Raw genomic sequence first — 22,763 nt, 5'->3', positions numbered from 1 at the left:
ACAAAACAGTATGAGTAGATAAAAGGATAAGCTTAATCACTGCTTCTAATCTCACTCAGAATACAGACAGGGGGAATTTTAATATATTTTATTTCAAAAAATATTCATTAACACCACAAAGAATAAAAATAAAAAAGAAAATAAAACTAGCATTAGTTAATTTGGGATAAAAGAGAAATTATATGGTGAATGCACAATTAGTAGATGTTCTATTTTGGCATATTGGATAGATTATAACACCAAAACCTTTTGAATGAGAATTTTACATATTTTAGGGTATCCTCCTTAGTGCAATACCATTGACAAGAGAATTTGATAAGTATTTAGTGCAATACCAATGGGTTGAGAAGGTGTTTAGGGGGGGAAAAAAGAGAAAATTAGAGAAGTATTTTACAATTAGATGTACAAAACATTTCTCAATTATTTAACACCGATTGAAATACAATACCATCTTCTTCTTTTTTGTTATAATATCACCTGAAATAGAATTAAAAGTCATTGTGGGCCTATTCTGGCCCAAATATATTTATTGACCGGTCCATGATCTGTTTAGCCCACTTAGGAATAATAATACATCTATAAGCTTTGGATTACTTGAGGGAGGTAAGAGAAGCAATCGTGTTTACGTAACGACATTTGGTGAGCATATTGGCAGAGTGTGAGCGAGGCTTATTCCTCCATCTCTTTTGTGTGGATCACAGTTCCATTTCTCTTGGTAATCATCGGCATGCAATTCCAAGAGGACACCAATCCTATGAAACAAGCAATGGATAACCAGTGGTGGAAGGAAAGTGAGGCGAGAGAGGAACTCAAGGCCACCACCTTAACACTGCATCGGCCATGGCCTTTCTCTGAAGCTCCTCTGTAATTCCTTTCTTTGTGCTGTGTTCTTCTCGTGACATGGTCGTAGCTACTTGTAGTCTTGCTCTTCGATTACCTCCCTTCTCTCTCAAGGCATGCTATGTTGACAATCCAAATGTCTTCATAAGACCAAATGAGAGCATGAGAACAGATGTGAGAGAGAGAGAGAGAGAGTAAAGTGCATCAAGGCATTTTTACAGTGGAAGAGACTGCCATTGCTTTTGCAAAAGAACAGCAGCAGCATCACTCCATCTTTTGCTTTCCTTCCCTCCTTTTGTTTCCTCAGGAAGTCTTGCAATTCACTCTCCTTCTTCCCTTATCTTCTCCCTCATCACTTGTCCCTGCACCCCAAAAAAGCCTATACGGAAGAGCGGAACAAGCACAGGATAGAGTGGAACAGGCGTTTCTTCTTGCGTCTGCATCCAATGGCTGACCCTAACTCTCCTCGCCACCTCTCCAAGCTTCCACCTCAAGCTCTGAGCACTCCAACGTCAATGACTCAGCACCTCTCACGAAAATTCAATTCCAGTTACCTTCACAAGGCCGTTTTCTTCTCCGTGATCATCGCACTCGTCTCCCTCTTCCCGTCCCGGGCGCCCGAGTTCGTGAACCAGAGCATCCTCTCGAGGACCTGGGAGCTCCTCCACCTTCTCTTCGTGGGGATCGCCATATCCTACGGCCTGTTCAGCCGCCGGAATGCTGACTTTGACGCGGGGAAGGAGACCTTGGTGAAGGCGGAGAACCACGATTCCTACTTGTCTCATGTGCTGCATGGTTCGTCGGTGTTCGACGACGATGAGTTCTACGGCATGCAAGAAATCCTCGGCGAGACCAAGACGCGGACTTGGAGTTCGCAGTACCGCCGAAATGAGCCGGTGGTTGTCATCGCAAATGAAAGCACCGAGAGCAGCCATGCCACCGGCAGGCCGCTCTTCTTGCCGGTGCGGAGCTTGAAGTCGCACATCCAGGACGACATGGATGCTCCCTCTGTGTCAATCGATGGGACCGACGAAACCGTGGAGGCTGGCGAGGCTGGCGTCGTTCCCTCGCCCGTTTCATGGAGATCGAGCTCGGGAAGGATGGAGATGATGGATGAACCGGGGTCTAGCACAGGTATGGTCGTCCCACCTTGTTCCTCTTCGTCTCTGCCACCTCCATACTTGGACGACCATCCAAATCTTTCCAAGACTCCATCTTTCCGATCGTCCAAGACCCCCTCGCCGAATAGGTCCTCTCTTTCGCCGCAACTGAGGGCCAAAAGCGGTGAGGAAATGAGGAACACGATGGCCTTCTACAAGTTCTCTCCGCCCCCTCCACCCCCACCCCCACCCCCACCCCCACCCCCACCGCCATTTACCAGCCATGGATGTCCATCCACTGCACACAAAGAGATCATAAGAAAGACCTTCAAAGATGAACTGGAGGACTTGAGCAGGAGGGTGAGGACAGGTGGCCAAGCAAGCACCGACATCGTCTTCGATCTCTTCGAGTCAGCAACAAAACCAAAGAACAGCGTCGACGGCTCTTCTGTTGGAAGATGTTTGAGAACGACGGTAGATCCTGCAACAAAGATAGACTCGGATCAGTTTTTAGGCCACGAAGCTGAGAAAGTGGTGGTTCCTCCTGCTGATTCTGCTGCTGCTGCTGCTGAGTCATCTGCCAAGGAACATGCCTTCAGCTCGGCAGCACAACCGAGAGGAGCAAATGAGAACGAAGTGGACAAGAAGGCGGATGAGTTCATAGCCAAGTTCAGAAAGCAGATCACACTTCAGAGATCTGAATCAGCTCAGCTGGCGGCAGCCAAGTGTTGACAGAACAATGGGGTCATCGGACTCGACTTTGTTTGCTTATGCCTGTCATTAATTATACCTCTTTGTTTCATGTTCTCCTTATTTTGTTTCGCTTTTTCCTCTTATTTTCCATCAAGAATTTGGGAGCATCTGTCATTCATCATTACTAATATGAAGACTCAGAAATCAATGTGCAGCAGCTCTTCACTCTTCCCAAGCCATTGTTCTGCTGCCTCCATGATTGTTGTAGCTGATGAGAGTGGAGGATGCTCGAATACTTGGCTTGTTATTCTACCATAATTGGTTTATGAGAAAACAATTAAAACACTAGAAAATTGTAGCATAATTGTGGTAGTTTCTTCTTGGGATGTTTGATTTCGACAAATAGTATCTGCACATCGATAGCTTTCCTCCTCCCAAAACGTAATCATCAAAACGTAGGGAAGAATCATGTGAGATTATTGTTGGTCCAGCTGGATAAATTTGGATCATCAGCCCAAATCAAACAAATCAAGAGAGAATGGACAAAATTGAGTGAGAGTGCAGCGTGCAGAGAAAAGAGGAGAGAGAAATAGGAAGAGAAAGATTAAGTTTCTGAGTTTTCTGCTTGACGATCTGTGGCCAAACGTTGTCAGTTTCGGCCCAAATTTTATGTGGAGAATCCTTGCAGCAAACTCTACAATCCTAACGGTGTTGATCTACAGTTTACCATCTCTAAGGTACTTTCCTATGATATCCATTTCGTGAGACCTAGAATTCTTTTTTGATGAGATCCATCCTAATGTGATGAAGATACGCTATTCTTGAGCCAAGATCTATGATCTTGATGTTATTCTGATCCTCTAGTTATTCTAGAGAAGACCTACTGTAAACCTGTTATCATTATTATTGATAGTGGAAGTTTGAGGTAGACTGCGGTCCCGTGGTTTTTCCCACATTGGGTTTTCCACGTTAAAAAGATTTGGTCTCACTATGTGATTGATTTATTGCTCTATTGTTTATGTTGTGCTGATTGATATTAGCATTTTGATATCAAGTTGGTATTTTGATGAGGAACCTATTTTGATACACAAAGAGGGAAAAGAATTATTCCGCATTAACAGGTTTCTTCCCAACAAGTGGTATCAGAGCATCAGGTTGTTTGGTGCTAGTTTTCTTGTGTGATTGAAATGGAGTCAGAAGGTATAATTAAATTGAACTCATCAAATTATTCCACTTGGAGGCGTCTGATGGAAGAATTGCTCTATTGCAAAGATTTATATAAGCCTATCAAGGTTAAAGATAAACCTTCTACTATGGACGATGAAGAATGAGAAGTTCAACATAGAAAAGCTATTGCCTATATTAGAAGATGGATGGATATAAACTTGCATGAGCATATTTCAGATGAAATCAAAGCTGATGTTGTTTGGCAAAGGTTAGAAAATTTCTTTGCGAAAAAGACAGTGGGAAATAGAATTTCTCTCCTCAAAAGGCTTGTAAATTTGAAGTATAAAAATGGTGGTGGTAACATTGTTGAGCACATAAGCCTATTTCAGAGTCTTGCAAACAAGTTGGTTGCTATGAAAATGAATATAGATGATGAGATGCAGGGATTATTACTTCTCAGCTCTTTACCAGAAAGTTGGGAAACGTATGTGGTGACTATTTGTAACTCCACGCCAGAGGGGACTCTAACCATAGATATGGTTAAAGATAGTTTGCTAAATGAAGATGCAAGAAGGAAAGAACAGGGTGAATCTTCTTCTGGTGCATTTGTTACTGAAAAACAAGAAAGACGTGGAAGAAGTCATAGTAGAAATCCATATGGTTATAGAGGAAGATCTAAGTCTAGAAGAGATATCAAATGTTTTCACTATAATAGGCCAGGTCACATGAAGAAAGAGTGTAGGTTTTGGAAGCGAGAACAGAATGAAATGAAGAAAAATGAAAAAGAGACCAATACAGTTGCTGCTGAAGGTAATATCACTATTGTTTGTGATGAAGGTTGTGTTAGTCTTATAGCTCAGGACAGTAACTGGGTAATTGACTCTGGTGCTTCATTTCATGTTACTTCTAATGGTGATTTCTTTAGATCTTACACTGTTGGTGATTTTGGTAATGTTAGAATGGGAAACAATGGTACATCTAAGATTGTGGGTATTGGAGATATTTGCTTGGAGACCAGTATTGGGAGCAAATTAATACTCAAAGATGTAAGGCATGTTCCAGATATTCGTCTTAACTTGATATCTACAGGTAGACTTGATGATGAGGGCTTTGCACATTATTTTGGTGAAAGTAAATAGAAACTCACTAAAGGTTCTCTAATTGTGGCAAAAGGAAAGAAGATTAACTCTTTTTATGTCATAGAAGCTAAGCTACACAAAGGAGAGATTAATGTAATTCGAAAAGGTGAAAGTATAGATCTTTGGCATAAGAGGCTTGGACATATCAGCGAGAAGGGACTTCAAACTCTTGCTAGAAAGCAGTTCTTACCAGAGTTGCAAGGTACATCTCTTAAATCTTGTGATCATTGCTTAGCTGGAAAAACACATAGAGTTGCATTTCAGACATATCCATCATCTAGAAGATCTGATGTTATTGATTTAGTTCATACTGATGTTTGTACTATGCAAACTAGAACTCTTGGAGGTGCTCTTTATTTTGTTACTTTTATTGATGACCATTCTAGAAAAGTTTGGGCTTTTGCTTTGAAATCTAAAGACCAGGTACTCGATGCTTTCAAGGAGTTTCATGTCAATGTTGAAAGAGAAACTGATAGAAAGCTAAAGTGTGTTCGATCAGATAATGGTGGCGAGTACAAGGGTCCTTTTGAGAATTATTGCAGGTTCCATGGTATCAGGCTTGAGAAAACAGTTCCTAAAACTCCTCAGCAGAACGGTGTGGCAGAAAGGATGAACAGAACCATTGAAGAAAAGATTAGGTGTATGCTTTCTCACGCCAAGTTACCGAAGTCATTTTGGGGGGAGGCTATGAGAACTACAGTTGACCTGATAAATCTTTCTCCATCAGTTCCTCTGCAAGGTGATGTTCCAGAGAGAGTATGGAGAGGAAAAGATATATCTTATAATCATTTGAGAGTCTTTGGGTGTAAAGCATTTGTTCATATTCCCAAAGATGAGAGGTCCAAGCTTGATAATAAGGCAAAAGCATGTATCTTCTTGGGATATGGTCATCAAGAGTTTGGGTACAGATTATGGGATCCAGTGAACAATAAGATTATTAGAAGCAGAGATGTTGTGTTTCTTGAAGACCAATTGTTTGATGATGGTGATAATGTTGAGAAGCCAGAAACCTTTGTTTATATTCCTTGGAGTTTGGGTCCAGTTCCTTCACCTGTAGTTCATGATGATCATGGGGGAGATGAACAAGAAGATTGTGGTGAGAATACTAGTGATGATACACCTACAGTTGATGATTCTGAACCAACCGAACAGCTACCTCCACCACCAGTTGAGATTTCATTGAGAAGATCCACTAGAGAGTGACAACCCTCTACCAGATATCCTCCACATGAGTATGTTATGCTTACTGACGGGGGAAAGCCATAAACTTACCAAGAAGCTATTCTACATGAGAATAAGAGTGAGTGGGTTAAAGCCATGCAAGAAGAGATGAGATCCTTGCTTGAGAACCACACCTATGACTTGGTAAAGCTGCCGAAAAAGAAGAAAGCTCTCAAGAATAAGTGGATTTATAAATTGAAGACTGAAAATAATAGCTCACAACAAAGATACAAGGCACGACTAGTTGTGAAAGGATTCAGTCAGAAGAAAGGTATTGACTTTGAAGAAATATTTTCTCCGGTTGTAAAAATGTCCTCTATCCGAGTTGTTCTTGGTTTGGCTACCCGCTTGAATTTAGAAGTTGAGCAACTTGATGTAAAAACAACATTTCTTCATGGTGACTTAGAAGAAGAAATTTACATGGAGCAACCAGAAGGTTTCAAAGTCAAGGGAAAAGAAAATCTGGTATGTAAGCTTAGGAAAAGCTTATATGGACTCAAACAGGCACCTAGACAGTGGTACAAGAAGTTTGATTCCTTTATGATGAGCAAGGGTATGATAGAACCACATCTGATCATTGTGTGTTTATGAAGAAATTTTCAGATGATGATTTTATTATTTTACTGCTATATGTTGATGATATGCTGATTGTTGGCCATGATGTTGGAAAAATTGGAAAGCTTAAAAGAGAGCTAAGTAAGTCTTTTGCCATGAAAGACTTAGGATCGGTGAAACAAATACTTGGCATGAAGATTCTTCGTGATAGGAAGAAAATGAAGATTTGGCTATCTCAGGAGACTTACATTGAAAAGGTTCTTGAAAGATTCAATATGAGTAAAGCTAAAGCAGTTTGTTCTCCACTTGCAGGTCATTTCAAACTGAGTTCGAAACAATGTCCTACAAGTGAGAAAGAAAAAGAAGAAATGTCCAAAGTGCCTTACTCATCTGCAGTAGGCAGTTTGATGTATGTTATGGTTTGTACTAGGCCAGATATAGCTCATGCAGTTGGAGTTGTCAGCCGATTTCTCTCTAATCCTGGAAAGGAACATTGGGCAGCAGTGAAATGAATATTAAGATATCTAAGAGGTACTTCCAGGTTGTGTTTATGTTTTGGCAGTGATGAACCTGTGTTAGAAGGCTACACAGATGCAGACATGGCAGGTGATACTGATTCCAGGAAGTCCACTTCAGGATTCTTGATGACATTTGCAGGAGGAGCAGTCTCTTGGCAGTCTAAGTTACAGAAGTGTGTTGCTCTATCAACCACAGAAGCAGAATACATAGCAGTTACTGAAGCCTGTAAGGAAACTTTATGGATGAAAAAGTTTCTACAGGAATTGAGCTTAAAACAGGAAGTATATACTGTTTACTGTGACAGTCAGAGCGTCATTCACCTCTCCAAGAATTCAACATACCATTCTAGATCCAAGCATATTGATGTGAGATATTACTGGATTCGTGATGTGCTTGAGATGAAAGAATTACAGTTGGAAAAGGTGCATACCAATGATAATGGTTCAGATATGTTGACAAAGTCTTTGCCTAAGGAGAAGCTTGAAGCATGTAGGCGAAGAGCGGGCTTGGTACAGCCCAGCATATGAGCTGGAGGGAGAGAATTGTTGGGTCCAGCCCATATATGGGCTTGGACAAATTTGGGCCATCAGCCCAAATCAAAGAAATCAAGAGAGAAAGGGCAAAATTGAGTGAGAGTGCAGTGTGCACAGTTAGCGTGGAGAGAAAAGAGGAGAGAGAAACAGGGAGAGAAAGATTAGGTTTCTGAGTTTTCTGCTTGACGATCTGTGGCCAAACGTTGTCAATTTCGGTCCAAATTTTATGTGGAGAATCCTTGCAGTAAACTCTACAATCCTAACTGTGTTGATCTACAGTTTACCCTCTCTAAGGTACTTTCCTACGATATCCACTCCGTGAGACCTAGAATTCTCTTTTGAAGAGATCCATCATATGTGATAAAGATATGCTATTCTTGAGCCAAGATCTATGATCTTAATGTTATTCTGATCCTCTAGTTATTCTAGAGAAGACCTACTGTAAACCTGTTATCATTATTATTGATAGTGGAAGTTTGAGGTGGACTGTGGTCCCGTGGTTTTTCCCACATTGAGTTTTTTACGTTAAAAAGATTTGGTCTCACTGTGTGATTGATTTATTGCTCTATTGTTTATGTTGTGCTGATTGATATTAGCATTTTGATATCAAGTTGGTATTTTGATGAGAAACCTATTTTGATACAGAAAGAGGGAAAAGAATTATTCCGTTTCTTCCCAACAATCATCAAATAGTATCTACCGTCAACCATGATTGCTTTTGAATCATCATCAGGCTCGAGTTCCTCATGTGGAATTTCGAGAAATAATCTCGTATAATGCGAAAAAGGTCTTCCTGCTGAAACAAAACCCCTGCCTGCGACCTCAACAAAATGCCCCGTGGAACGAAAGGCTTCTTTGTCTCTGTTGCATCTCTGCAGCCCATCTGAACCCTTCCCAAGAATTCAAACCATCATAATCATTCTCACAAAGCCATAATAGATTATAATAAAATGAAATAAATTATCTAATATATATTATAAAAATAAAAATATATTGTATTTTTATTTTTTTTTAGTAAAATCAGTGTTTATTTTGTTACCGATACACAAACAATTTGAATAGAATCTCTAGAATTAATTATCAACAAATTGGCATATCTATTAGGGCTAATTACATATTATTCCTATAATTAATTATCTTTAACATCTTAATTTTTATATTTTAAAAATTATTATTGAATCTTTATACTAATAAAAGTGAAACATTTAATCATATCGATTATGCTAATAAAAATATCATAGAATTTATCACTATGTCTGATTTTATCAAATTTTGATTTATTATTGAACGTGTGTGATGTTTTCGTCAATAGAATTAACTACATAAGAAAAAATAGAGTTAAATATTTAATTTTCGTAAATAGTATAGAGATTCTAATATAATTAATTTTTAAAAGTATAATTAATAGAGATTCTATTAATTTATATATATATATATATATCTTTATATTTACATGAGTTTAATTTAAAAAAAAAAGTATAAAATATCTTTGATAAGATTCAATGATACTGATCTAAATGTCTTTCTTATATGTAGATCAGTATAGTTGAATCACTGTTTACAGTAATAAGAACTAATAATTTAGAATCAAAACATGAAGCCATTGACATTCCAAAACAATAAAACAAAAATATTTTTGTTTGTTTGTTTTGGGGGCTGCGATCTGTAGTGGGCGTGAGAGAATAAAGGATTCACCACCTCGTTTGAAGTGGGTGATCTCGAACTCCGCACTGCGTTCAATTCCTCACACAGGCTTCACTTGCTCCGGTTCCATTACCTTGACGTTTCCCTCCCCCACCGCCACCCCTTTCGCTTCATCATGCCAAAAGCTGCAAGCCGTCGTCTTTCCCATGGCTCTGTCCCCCACGAGCTCACTAAAGAAAATAAAAGAGTCGGACCTTCTCTTCCTCTTCCGCTTCTTCACCCTCTTCTTCCGTGTCGAGCTTCCTTTGCCATGGACGATGACCCGGAAACCACTGAGACACGCGTGAACACACATAGAAGAAGTAACTGCAGTGGTTTTTCTTGGCTGCAAAGCAAAACCAAGGAACAGTAGCTAACCGAAGTTAGGTGATGACTTTGCCAGAGCATCAAGGTTGTAGAACCACACAGATTACAGCATTCTGGAGCACTTTTGACATCATTCGAAGTGGTAATGAACTATCTGCCACATCAACAAGACTGTAATGGAGATTTCTTCCGCATAGAAAAGCCAATCTCTACCTACAGATTTCATGCAGAAAGTTTGGGCAGGTCAGCTGAGGTGATTATACAAACGATTTACCCATTTGTGATGACAGACAACCAAAGAAATGACTTGGAAGGAATCCCATGGCCATACTCTATTCCGCATGCCAATTCCTTCTTGTCCATTTCTTGTTTCGGATATCTTATTAAATCCTAAGGAGATGGGCGTTGTCTTGTTCATGTCATGTGCTAACCCTAAACTGATTCGTGTTCTTGAGGAGTGGAGTGGAATACCACCATCTTCCTGCACGTCACATTGTACTGTCATGGAAAATTATGGATTGGTGGGATTGGAATGTGAAGACTAGACAGAAGAAAAGGAGTCTACAGATTGGATTATTATTTTAGTCGAAGGATTATGCTGTGTTAGTCCACCTCGCATTAGAAAATTTTACTCTCTCACCTGCACACTGATTCATATGATTGTGGCAAGCAGTGTGACACCAATCTAATTGACGCAGATAACATAATTCCACCTTATTCCATGAAATAGTTGCTACATGTGCCATTTCTGAGACTAAAACAAAGGCATTTTGCATGGCGGATCAGATCAGTGTTGACATGGTATAAACAGCCATGTTAAGCAACAACAGTACCGAGTGAGATTTCATCCCTTCCCTCCCTCGTTAGGTGGAATACTGAAATCATCTGAACTGCTACTCTCTCTCTCTCGCAGACACATAACAATAGTTGATGATGATGCATAAACTAATAGAGGTGATGTTACAGAGTGGAGTGAGATCACTGTAACGCAGGACAAGGTCGACCTTCTACAAACGAGAATACAAATTGAAAGGAAGAGATGTGTTCAGTCACTGGAGAAACAGTCGAGGAGGAGGACACGGCTATCTGCAGTAACAAGGAGCAAAACAACACCTTACACCAGGAAAGCCTGCACACCATCCAAAGCTTCTCATCACAAAATCCAACCCAACACCAACACTTGCATTGCGAAATTACATACTACACCTTCAAGCAAACCCAGCAATAAAAACCACCTCTTCCTCCTCCCACCCCTCAAAAATACCCCATCCACACTAAGGCTTCTCTCCACTCTCGGTTGGTTGGCTTTATTTCTTCTGTGTTTGGCCGTCGCCGTCATGGCGACGGGGTGGGTTAAGTCGCTGCACTGCAAGTCCAACGCCGTGGACGACGTCGTCTACCCCCGGACGCCGTCTTCGTCTTCTGCTAAGAAGCCGCTGCTTTCCTCCGTCTACTGCGGCCACACCTCCCACGCCGTTAAGGACGTCTTCCCTTTTCCTAAATGCCCCTCCTCCTCCTCGCTCCCTAAGAAGCGCCGGCCTAAGACGGGGCGCAAGCCCAAACCGGGGCTTGCTCACCCAGCCGCCTCGCCCGCGGCGGGGCTCGTCGGGCCCGCCCGCTCAGACCCCTTCCCGACACTGGCGGAGCTGCCCGCCGGCCACTCCTCGCGACGGGTGGTGGAGATCATCTTCAGCTCGAGCTGGTCCTCCTCCTCGTCCGGTGCCGCCGCCGCGTTCCCGGGCGAGATCGAGATGCTGTTCCGGGTCCACAACCCGGTGCGGACGGTGGCCCGTTTCGAGGAGCACCGGGCGGCCGTCCGCGCGGGGGCCTCCCGGTCCGACGACGCCCGGTGCGCCGCCGACGGCAATGAGATGATGCGGTTCCACTGCGGGGTCGGCGGGGGAGTCGTGTACGACGCCGGGGTGGCGTGCAGCGTGATGCGGTCAGCGGGGAAGAAGCTGGTGGGCGTCCGGACCTTCGCGGGGAGCGGCGGCGCGCACGCTAGCGGGGGCGGCGGGGCGGGGCGGAGGGCGATGCTGGTGTGCCGAGTCATCGCGGGCCGGGTCAGGGCCGAGTCAGACACCGAGTCACAGGTCGAGTCGGTGAGCCTAGGGGACGGGGAGCTCGTGGTATTCGATCCCATGGCGGTGCTCCCTTGTTTCCTCATCATCTACAAGCTCTAAGCTCACAGCGACCATTCCTCTTTCTTTGTCCTCAAAAAGTTTCTTCTTTTCTTGTGGCGATTCTCCAACTCGGTTTACCGAGTCGGCGGTCCCAACTGACCAAAGCGTGTTTGGTGGTGTAAAAGCTTCTCCTTTCCCGTTCCAATGGGTATAGAATTAACCTTTCTTCCTCTACCTTCTGTTGTCTTCTACATTTGTCTGCTTGTTCTGGGTTTCCTTGTCCTTGTTGTATGAAACGTGTCGCCTTTTTGTTGGATTTATTTGGTGTGATACAAAGCATTAAAACGTGTATGGGCAAATGGTGGGAGTGTTCTTTGTCTTCATAGGGAGAGATAAAATCCAGGAGAAAGAAGGATCCAAGGTCCACTGGTAGCCATCGGTGCTTGCAACATCCATTCATTCTCTTATTCATCTTGTGGTACAGGCACCATGCAGTGGTATCGCTGTGATGAATAGATCACCATCTTGAAGAACGACTTTGACACTGGCCTCAGATCTCAGTACTGAAGCTGGTAGTTCCTTTCGATTAACATTGGTCCGTCAGATGCATTCTTGGTTTGGTTACTACTAAGATTCCCTTGATGGCAAACAACTCAATCAGTAGTTCATAGCCTGTATCTGTGCCAGAGCAGGATGGGTCAAGGTTGAAGTGCTAAAGAAATTCTAGTTAGGGAACACCAGTTGGAAGCTAAGCAAGTTTGTCACACACAGTTTTGGAACAGAGGTACCTGACAAGTCATTGGGCATAAAACCTTTGCTCTTCCTTGTCCACAGTAAGCTAGATTGATGATTGATGCAATCCAAGAACATCCATTCTGTGAAATGGAGACACCTGATTCAGCTTGAGGACAATGCAGAATGCATCGAGGAGAATTAGGTAATGACTTGGAACTGCATCAAAGCACCATGTTGGTGCCTCCGATTTCCAACATTGTTTACTCCTGAGCTGCTCTAAGATTTGTACGCAATCTCTGCCTTCTTTTTATCTTATCTTCTCCTTTAAGCCAGAGTTTTGTCCTTGACCAAAGTCTTTCTGGGTTTGCCTCATTTCTAGCTCTTCTGACCTGAAACAAATCACCGTCAAAACAACTCTTATGATCTCTGCTGTAGCAAGGGAGACATTGACAGTAAACATGTCATAGGAACTCGAAAAAAAAAAAGGGGGTCATAAGAAGACATTGACAATAAACTGTATTCTTTAAGATACAGGCTCTCCCATTAACCACTTGATATTATAAACTAATTGCAATATTCAACAAGAGCTGCGCTAAGAACTTTGATTCCTAAGAGAGTAAAATACCTGAAACATACTGCAACTGCAAAACAAGCAGCAACCAAAGGAAAAAAAAAAGTGCTTTTCTTGTTGTAGGCTGCTAAAAAAGAGCACAATGGAAAAAGAAGCTTTCAATGCATCAGCAGGGACTTCTGTCCATCCAATTATGAAGTCAAAGATCAGACACAAGAAAAAGAAATACTTCCTCATTATTTTCTTCTTTGAAGGAAATAGCTGAATCCTTTGAACCTGTCAAGCACATGCTCTACGATGGACTCAACAACAAGATCTACTACAGTATCTGAGATATGAATGATGGGCTGAGGCTTGAGAAATTTATCAACCAGGCTCTCTCTTTACTGCTAGTCACTGTTGGAGACCTATTACTTTGCTAATTCATTTATGTTCATGTTATTTATTAGGTGAGCATTTGGGTCTCACCAACCACTGCTTTTGCTGTCCAACATTCAACCATTCACCTCTGAATCCAACTTCTGACCCATTTATTTGAGGCAGGCTGCCTACAATGCTCAAACCGTCTTTTTCTTGGGTAGATGGAGTACTTGAGTAGCCAAAAATTTCCATAAAACAACTTGTAGGTTTGGTGTATAGAGTTTACTTCTGTGCATCCAGATATCAACATGTAGGATTTCCTCAAATGTTCCCGAAATCCATGTGAGGCAGGCTAGTATTTTTCCTTTGCAATCCAAAGTTAATATCTGGATGAGAACTCTTCAATATCACTTCAGTACTTTGAAATTCAATGCTTGTTCATTCAACAAGCAACTACACTGTTTACCCTTTGTAAAAGGAAAACATTAAGATATCTACAGTCAGTGCACTGGGACATTAAATGAGCATAATCATGTCTCCCATGTTGACAGTAAAAAGTTTCCAGGAACAGTCTTTTGCGCTTTTGAAATCATTGCCTCTGCTGAGTTCTTTCTCTTCTGACTGGCGGAATTTGAGCTAGAGCACATTGCCATCGAATTTTCAGCACCAGAGTTCATCTTGATGATATTTTATTCAGGGTCCAGATGTTCTTCAGCTAGGCTGGAGAACATCAAGAAAACAAATTTTTATACGATGAAGATTTCAAATCTCAATATCTGATAAGTAAGATACATCATTAATGTTTTAGTTACATAAATTTATAAATTAAAATTTTACACTTTAAATCTAGTATAAATAAGTTAGATATATCGTATATTAATGAACTATTACTCAATTGATTCCAGAAACACTTGAGATTTATTTGTATGACTTATTTAGGGAAGGGATTGGTGAATTGGTGATATCCAACCATCAAATAGCCCTTCTCACCCTTAACTGGACTCGATCAATGATATTTGCAAGTTGTCTTCAGTAACTTTGTTGATTTGACATCTAGTAATGAACTCAACTAGATGTGAAACACCACATGGTCAATCACCTCATGTTAATAAGAGACGCCACCTTTGATCCATACTTGTCCTATATTGTTGATTTAGTTGGAGATATGTAAGATGGTGACTATCTGTTCATGACTAATGAAGTTATCTGCAGATTTGCATACTGTCTGCAAATCCAAAAACTTGATCCATGTTCCAAACATCTCATGCAAGAGATGCGTGCAGCCTTTCACTAAATGTGCTTTTAAAGACATGTCAGAAGAGAAGGCATGACTACACCAACAATGAATTCGGGTGTAGTTCCAGGAGCTTAAGTGCTGGCGTTGTCAATCCTAAGGAATTGGTATGAGATATCTGTGCAGGCCAATGACACAAAGATACATGTATGAATTTTCAGCTATTCATGATTGTCATATTGTATACTATGATGGATTGGATGTCTGCAAAGAGATTAACGAACTAATTGGACTTCCTGTACAGGATTTGGAATTAAATGTAAAAAGCATGAAAAAGGTGTGCTTAAGTCTCTTAGCCCCTGTTCAACCCTCAATATAATAAAGGGAAGAAATAAGTCCCTATTCTTTGCTCAAATAAATCACAGGTTGTAGATACAACTGTTTTAATCCTTGATTTTTCATATCATGGATTAAGCAGGGTTCTTCTACATGACAGACTGCTATTTTAACTGCAACTTAGGGTAAAATTTCATGTCCTACTTGCATGACCTTAAAAATATCAAAATAGTTCCACTTCACGTAATAGCTAACATTGTAAATAGAAAAATATGATCAGAATATCCCAATAGACACAGGAAGCAAGCAATGCACTGATTAAAAATTAAGATATCATAGTTTGAAAGTTGAAGACGAGAGATTGCATCATGGAAAACAGTGAACATTGATAAACGAGTCAGGCTAACGAAACAAGTTTGATCTTACGACATATGATCTTCTTTTCCCTCTTCAGTTCCCTAATAAACTGGATCGTGATGACACGAAGAAACAGGAAGCTCACCACAGCTACCTCAACTGCATCATGGACAAAGCATTTAGCTATTGCCTCCGTCCTGAGCAAGGAAAGCACAGAAAATCAACTTCGTACAAAATACAGTAACTCGAATACTGTTCATGTTGCAGATGCAGAGGATTATGCAAGGAAAACAGAACGATCACCACAAACAACATTTAAAACAAAACATTCTTTTGCCAAACCTGAGGCAAAGTAATATGGTTTATACATTGTAGATCGCTGGCAACTACAAATTAGTAGCTAAGCAATGAATCATGTACTTTCCAAATGATGTGGATATGCAAGACGCCTATAATTAGAAACACAACCGAAAGATGGCTGACCATGAGGTGCTTTGAAGACAATATATACATCAATGATAAACATAATTCATCTTGCTAGTAAAATAACTTAGTAGATGTCACGGTTAAAGATAAGAAGTCCTTTTGTTTTCACTTTGATATCATTCCACGACGACCAGCGATCACTAAGGCATCCAAAGTAAAGTAAATCCTTACAGGGCCTGTTCTTAAAAGATCCAATGAAGAGAATACCTTCACTGTGCAACAGAAGGTGACAACATCACCACCGGCACAAAATGCTCGGGTGCTGCCTTCAGAAGATGAAAACCACATTCGAATTTCGATTTTAATAACGTACACACAAATTTCTTGCACCTAGAAAACCCATTAGACCTTCATCATGATAAACCCAATGTTCGTAAATCTTCTTTAACCGATTGCCTATAGAAACCGTAACACCTGACTTCATTTTCGGTCGAGCAAAAGGTCGAACACCACAACAGCATGAAGAAAGCATACCGTATTGGCGGCGAGGACATTGAGAACAAAGGGCCGGTTGAGGATCGTGGTGCGGGCTCTCGCCTTGCTCCTCAAAGGAAGCGTTCGCCGGGCCGGCGGGAGAGCTTCGAATCTTTGCATCTCCGCGCTGGTTTTAGAAGAGGACGAGATCATGATTTTGGTTATCGACTGCTTCATAACGAGCAAATATTTATCTCGGCTTTTCTGAATCTGTTATGGAGGCGGTAACGGCAATCTCATCTTGAAGAAAATAATTTTGTTAAATAAAATATATTCGGGCATGTTAATTAAACAAAAATAGGGATCTATAACATTTTAAGAAAAATGAATTAAAGATGAAAGTATTAAATATCATAAGATTCTGAGTTCAAATCTGGTCTTTTTTTATTTATCTTTTGTTAAAAAAAATTAATAAAATAAAAAATTTATTATTTCAACAATTAAAATTCCTATTTCTTCTTACGACTAACACAAATAAAAAACTGACATACTTGAAAATTGATTACAATATATGTAACTATTTGTTACAATGTGGTAAGTAATGAAAGAAAAAAAATTGCTATTGCATAGAAGATTGGATAACAATTTAGGAAAGAAACAAGAGAGATTACAACATTGAGAAACACGGCCCTTGAACTTAAAGAAACAATTAACAAATACAAAAATAAAAAACTGACCCAACATTGGAGTCCTTAAGCTAGACTTTTATTTCTCTGACTACTTGTCTATTCCAAAGTATGCTTTCCATAGCATTTATACTGTGGCTGTAGAGCCTTCAGTTTGTGATGATGCGGAATTCTTCCATCTCACCAGGGACTTGAGAAATTCTTGTACCTGAGAGATTAGAGAATATTATGTTTGCATACCACATAAACATGCAAGTAAAAGATGTGACAGGAGGCCTAAAGTTTCACCTCAGATGGGTCTCTCAGAGAGTAGAAGGCATTAGTTTCTTTTGGCACGGTCGAGACTAGAATACCAAATCCACGGTTACAATCTCTCAATACCTGAGAATTTTCAAATTACAACATGAAGATATAACATAACAACTAGTATGACTTTCATATATTAAGTTTCCTCTTATACCTTGAATGCATCCTCATCAGTACGGTCATCTCCAATGTAAATTGGGAGTATGTCATCACGATGGCTAAGCCCGAGGGATTCAAGCAGAAACTCGACGGCTTTGCCCTTGTTCCAGTCAATAACAGGACGAACTTCTAAAACCTGCATCGTAAAAGAATTTAAAGAATATGATATTTTGCAACTGTCAACTTCACTAGCAGATAGGTTTTGGGTTTACCTTACGCCCATGTGTAACTTGCAAACGGGAAAAGTCCTTCAAAAGGTCAAACACATGCTTTCCAACTTCTTCCCACATCTAAAAATATAAATTACACAAGATAAAGGTTCTTTATTAAGTTAGATAATAAAACAATAAGGCCAAACAATGATGGTATTCAACACTTGGATTTGGTGTTTACCTTTTCATCAACATTGCGATAATGTACGGAGACACAAAACTTGTTGTTCTCAACTTTGACACCAATGATATTTTTAGTGATATCTAAGAGGGATTTGTAAACCTGCCATATGGAATTATTCCAGAATAAGATGAATGATTGGAATTCATAGTAGCAGAAGATGACATCCGAGGCAAAATACCTCATTGATCATTGGTACAAACTCACTTGCAGGCTGGAAAAGATGTACCTCTTTACCCTGTTACCAAACAACAGTAATGAAATGGCATCATAAGAATACAATTGGATTTAGAATTTTTTTTTTTAATACATTGGACTTTGACTATATCAATGATCCTCTCTGGTCAAGAAACATGAGAACATGCCCATTTGAACACAATTTCAAGACCTCAAAGAAATATCTAGTTTGTTCATTGACACCCAAAAAAAGAAAACATCATTCAGTTTTTAGATCAGAAGTTTCAATACAAAATTGACTACCAGGAGCACTTCAAGCCAAATGGTGGTAACAGGATGTTTTTACCTGCTCATCAGTTGTCCTGATACAGTCCGGATGGTCACCGACATACTCAGATTCTCTTAGTGGGCCCATTATGTCCATCCCATGACTACCAGCATAGCACAGTTCCGATAACCTCACAAACTCATACACCTGGCGAATATGTATTTTGTAGTATCATTAATCAACATGTTGAAGCTATTTCTACATACAGTCATCTTCAACTTTCACACTGTAGGACATAATGAAGAGCAATACCTTATCACGGGACCTTCCACTAATAATTGCAGTTGGGAAGCACTTAGCAGCTATTTTCACAGCAGCTCGCATCTGAAACAAATAATAATGGTGAAAAATTGCACACTAATAGAAGACAAAATTTAATGATTACTGTAAGTTTCTTAGTAGGTAAAATATGTTCCTGCAAAAAGGAAATGAACTTACAGCAGTGGACATAAATGCAGCATCAGGGTTGTCCACTATAGGTGAAAGAGTTCCGTCATAGTCCAAAAACAATACAACACTCTTGCACTTGGCATAGGTTGTGATTATGTGAAACGAGTTTAAAGCAGATGGACAGCTTATCTGCAGAGAGTAAACAAAGAGATAGTTCAAATTTTTTATGGATACTATTCAAATATTTCAAACATCACCAGTTTTGGTAATCAAACAGTATCATAAACTTACCATCCATGTGAGATATGCAGCATCAGTTTCATCTGACTGAGATTCAGAGATCAAGTCCTTGCTTAGCTTTTTGCGAGGAGGTGATGAGGATTTCATGGCATCCAGCCAACCACTAGCACGGACATCATCTAGTTTACCCACTTTTCTTCTGGGAATCTGTAGACACAAACCAGAAGACGAATACGGTTGTGCTGCTGTAGAATATGGTGCTATGTTAGAAGGCAAGCCCAACCTTGACTTGCTCAAATGTACAGGATCGGTGAAAACAGGGGAACTATGGTTTGACTTCAAATCCATAGGTTCCTGATCACTGACAAAATTATGTTCAGAAGTGTTATGATATCTGACAGCCAGATCTCAAATGATAAATCAGCTACTTTATCCTTGTATTTATCTGATGCTTCTGTTGATGTAAGACCACCTCTTCAATGTCTTGTTGTCTGCAATTGTGCTTGCAGTTCAGCAATCAGAGGCCTCCTGACAACTGAGAATTAGCCAATTGTAAGATAAAGGAGAAAAAGAACAAAACATTCTATAAATTAAAAAAGAAGGTTGCCGATACCGTATCGTTGTAAGAATTACTAAGCACTCACACCAAAAAATTGATCATTTGAGATTGTATGTTCTTTAGAGAAATCAACTGCTTATCACTTTAACCCGATAACACTACTAGCTGTATAAACAGGAAAACACATCAAAATTATGAAATGACTTGAAAGATAAATTTACAATGGAATTTTTTGTGAGGTAAAAGTTAATAGAAATATTAGTGTCATAATGGGCACAAACGTAGAATTTATGATACGAAGAAAAGCAAAAAGAATCCAGGCGCTGAATAGTAGCAATATGGTGAAGTCGAAAATGAATGGTACACTGAAATATTCCCACATTTTGCACCAGAAAGCATTTTGAAATCAGTTATTGTTGGCAAAAAGGCTTCAAATTATGTGACATGTTCTCTCTCATCAGAGAAGGATTTTTATTTTATTTTATTCCATGGAATCTACTAGAAAGAAACAACTATGAGAAAGGATAAAGAAAGCTTAATTCCACATAATAAAAACTTATAAAAAAAATCCAAAATCATGACCACTTTTTGTAAGAGTAGGTCCCGAGCACGTTAATCGTACCTACCCAATCAACATATAAAAAATCCAGTCATAACAATTGGTGCAATGATGTTGCACTAGATGAATACTAATTAAACACCGCAGAAGCTTCATCTGCAGCTAACAGATTCAAGATGTAATGATAGCAATCCAATGCATTTCAGTGACAATCCCTTTTAGGTATCTCAGGCTATGCACCATCCATGGTGGCAATTATGTGAACTTATTTTTGAATGTATAAGAAGTACAAGATAGGAAAATTTTGAAAACATAATCAAAGCCACAAACAAGGTGCAACACAAAACACACATCACAAAATCAACATTGTAAAATTGAAATTGAAATGGTTGATAGAGACCTAACAAATGTCAAACTTTTACAGTTGCAAGATAAAGAGTTTTTTGAACTGGGACGAGATTCAACTTTTACAATTTCTTCTTTGTTAACCTAGGACTGGTAAAATCTAAACTCAATGGACCATACATCATGTCTTAAGCCTAAACCATGTCAAAAATTCCCCATTGTTGAAAAGATAAAATCGATGGGGTTTTCCTTTGACCCATAACCCATTGTTGAGATGTAAAGATAGGACCATCGAGAGCGATTATTAACATTTAAAAGACGACGGCTATTGTGCGAGCAAGTGGACATGATAATTTTGATGTGGAGAAGTTGACAAAAGGTAATGGGCAATCCACCACTCGTACTAGTTCAGGTGGCATCCAAAACTGTCGTACTTGTTTTAAGGGAGACAAAGCTTACAGAAAGCTTCTTTTGCATTTAAGTCTCATTTTTTATTGATATGATCCGTACCCGGGAAGCTGCAGCGGGAGAGGAAGATGGGCACCCCTAATTTTGCTAAAAGACAAAGTCTGAAACAACGGGCAAAATCATACAACAAGTCGGAGAAACGCGACAGAAACACCCCCATCAACCAAGAGATGGCGCCCAAATTTCTCATATCGTCGCTGTCTCCATGCGCAATAGAGGCTCCGATACGAATCACACGACCGAACAACGAGAAAGAATCGAATCCAAGAAAACTATAGCGAGGAAAAAAAAAAAGATCGCTTCGACATGTAGAAACACGATCAAAACTGACCAAAAACAAAGGGAACGATTAACCAAAACATCTTCCATCGTTTCAGTCCGGTCAACACGAGCAGAAAAGAAAGCTGGGATTTTTTTATTCTTCTTCTTCTTCTCTCGCAACACAAGGAAAGGATGACCATAAGAGAAGAACGCATTGCTGCTGGGAAGCGAGGAAGAAGAGACGGTTCACTTACCTGCTAATGAGGTCAGACGCGATCGATTATGCAATGCCGCAGCACCGATCGACCGGGCGCGCCAAGGCCGAAATCGAAACTCCAAAAGCGAATCGAGGGAGCTAAACCAGGGATCGACCTCCGAGGAAAGTCCCGGGAGGATCGCAACGAACCCTAAATAACCGGTGGGGAGATCGGTGAGAAGAGAAGAGGTGTCGCTCGGGTATGGCGCCATATTTATAGAGTTCCTCGCCGAAGGCCGAGACGTGCTCCAGAAGCCAAACTACGGTCGTAGAATTATGTCTTTTTCGTAGTATTTGGCAAGTATTTCCATAAAATACATTTTCCAGATCCCTCTATACGTACCCAATCTACCGACCCGCGGGGTTCACCATCTCGCAAAAAGAACCGAGCCGCTGTGGGCCCCGCCATGTAGAGTGTCCTTTCCCTCGAACCGCCCTACACGGTTAGGCGTTAGCTGATCCGTACGTGCCGCGACGTGGCCACGTGTCAACGAGTCGGACGTGGGCCCCGCCTCGCCTTCGCCGTAGCTGTCCTCCCACTAACTAACCCTCGAAGCGGCCACGAAACGCACCCGCGAAGCTCACCCGAGGCCTCCGTCCAATGGGCTGAGTGGGTCAACTCTTCGGGCGCATCCAGGGAAAGCGTTCCATCCGAGTCGGCTCACGTGCGCGGAGCGACCAATCACCTCCAGCACAGAGCGCGGGGTGCGCGACCAGCTGGCACGAGTCGGATACCCCCCGGTCACTTTAACGAATCCATCAACCAATCAGCATTAATCCCGGGTCTCTTCTCCGGAACGGCGTTGACCCTCACATCGCTCCCATAAGTCGCCCCCCACGAAGAACAAAGACATTAAACTACCAAACAACAGACCAACTGCCACACCCAAGCAAAAGTCTCCGCGTGGGGCCTCCCGCCAATTCTTCCGATGCCACAAGTTTCTTCATCACCGCCTTTTGTCTTCTCCGCTAAGTATGTAATGTAGCTCGGTCAAAGCGCTGGTCGTTACAGCCACGCAGAATTTTCACGGAAGTTCAGTTCACCGACGGCGAGTTCGTCAATTTAATGCGGTGAAGATGATAGGCAATTGCTTGCGAAGACTTTTGACTTCTCAGTCGATGACGCCAAAATCTTAAAAAGTACGTCTTTCCTCTCTCCCTCTCTATCTCAGTCGCTTTTTCAGCAGCATTACTTATGTTTTCCTCGGATCATTTGGAAGAGCACCGATTAGGGTGGTTGGAA

The 22,763-nt window shown here is 40.8% G+C and overlaps 3 protein-coding genes across 6 annotated transcripts; 2 read left to right on the top strand and 1 right to left on the bottom strand.

Moving 5' to 3' along the window:
• The first annotated feature begins 1,286 nt into the window (after nt 1-1,286).
• LOC135673892 (uncharacterized) lies at nt 1,287-2,672 on the top strand. Its single transcript, XM_065183292.1, has one exon. The coding sequence runs from the start codon at nt 1,287-1,289 to the stop codon at nt 2,670-2,672; it is 1,386 nt and encodes a 461-aa protein (XP_065039364.1).
• An 8,246-nt stretch (nt 2,673-10,918) lies between these two features.
• On the top strand, nt 10,919-12,134 carry LOC135673802 (uncharacterized). Its single transcript, XM_065183120.1, has one exon. The coding sequence runs from the start codon at nt 11,115-11,117 to the stop codon at nt 11,958-11,960; it is 846 nt and encodes a 281-aa protein (XP_065039192.1). The 5' UTR covers nt 10,919-11,114; the 3' UTR covers nt 11,961-12,134.
• Nucleotides 12,135-15,428: 3,294 nt separating this feature from the next.
• Nucleotides 15,429-21,712, bottom strand: LOC103985007 (probable trehalose-phosphate phosphatase G). 4 transcript variants are annotated; one of them, XM_065183117.1, is made up of 13 exons: nt 21,519-21,712; nt 19,686-19,796; nt 19,124-19,607; nt 18,881-19,021; nt 18,695-18,766; nt 18,461-18,589; nt 18,119-18,175; nt 17,938-18,039; nt 17,757-17,834; nt 17,540-17,680; nt 17,368-17,460; nt 16,454-17,287; nt 15,429-15,690 (listed from the first exon to the last, which is right to left on the bottom strand). In XM_065183117.1, exons 3-12 carry the CDS (start codon nt 19,418-19,420, stop codon nt 17,207-17,209), a joined length of 1,191 nt encoding a protein of 396 aa, XP_065039189.1. In that variant the 5' UTR covers nt 19,421-19,607; nt 19,686-19,796; nt 21,519-21,712; the 3' UTR covers nt 15,429-15,690; nt 16,454-17,206. The 4 variants fall into 4 exon arrangements, with proteins under 4 accessions (XP_065039189.1, XP_065039190.1, XP_065039191.1 ...); XM_065183118.1 differs by having other exon boundaries at nt 19,717-19,796; XM_065183119.1 differs by lacking the exon at nt 19,686-19,796 and having other exon boundaries at nt 19,124-19,279; nt 19,356-19,607.
• Nucleotides 21,713-22,763: the final 1,051 nt, after the last annotated feature.

Source organism: Musa acuminata, chromosome BXJ1-5 (genome assembly GCF_036884655.1).
Source record: "Musa acuminata AAA Group cultivar baxijiao chromosome BXJ1-5, Cavendish_Baxijiao_AAA, whole genome shotgun sequence".
Classification (NCBI taxonomy): Eukaryota; Viridiplantae; Streptophyta; class Magnoliopsida; order Zingiberales; family Musaceae; genus Musa; species Musa acuminata.
The sequence above is the reverse complement of the archived record's forward strand: the minus strand, read 5'-3'. Positions and strand labels throughout refer to the sequence as shown.

What these genes read in the sequence shown, in the direction of transcription:
- LOC135673892 (XM_065183292.1), top strand. Translation starts at nt 1,287, where the DNA reads ATGGCTGACCCTAACTCTCCTCGCCACCTCTCCAAGCTTCCACCTCAA.
- LOC135673802 (XM_065183120.1), top strand. Translation starts at nt 11,115, where the DNA reads ATGGCGACGGGGTGGGTTAAGTCGCTGCACTGCAAGTCCAACGCCGTG.
- LOC103985007 (XM_065183117.1), bottom strand. Translation starts at nt 19,420, where the DNA reads ATGGATTTGAAGTCAAACCATAGTTCCCCTGTTTTCACCGATCCTGTA. An exon ending in ATCGCAATGTTGATGAAAAG is followed by an intron (nt 17,835 to 17,937) that starts GTAAACACCAAA and finishes TTATATTTTTAG; the next exon opens with ATGTGGGAAGAAGTTGGAAA. An exon ending in CTGATGAGGATGCATTCAAG is followed by an intron (nt 17,461 to 17,539) that starts GTATAAGAGGAA and finishes GAAAATTCTCAG; the next exon opens with GTATTGAGAGATTGTAACCG.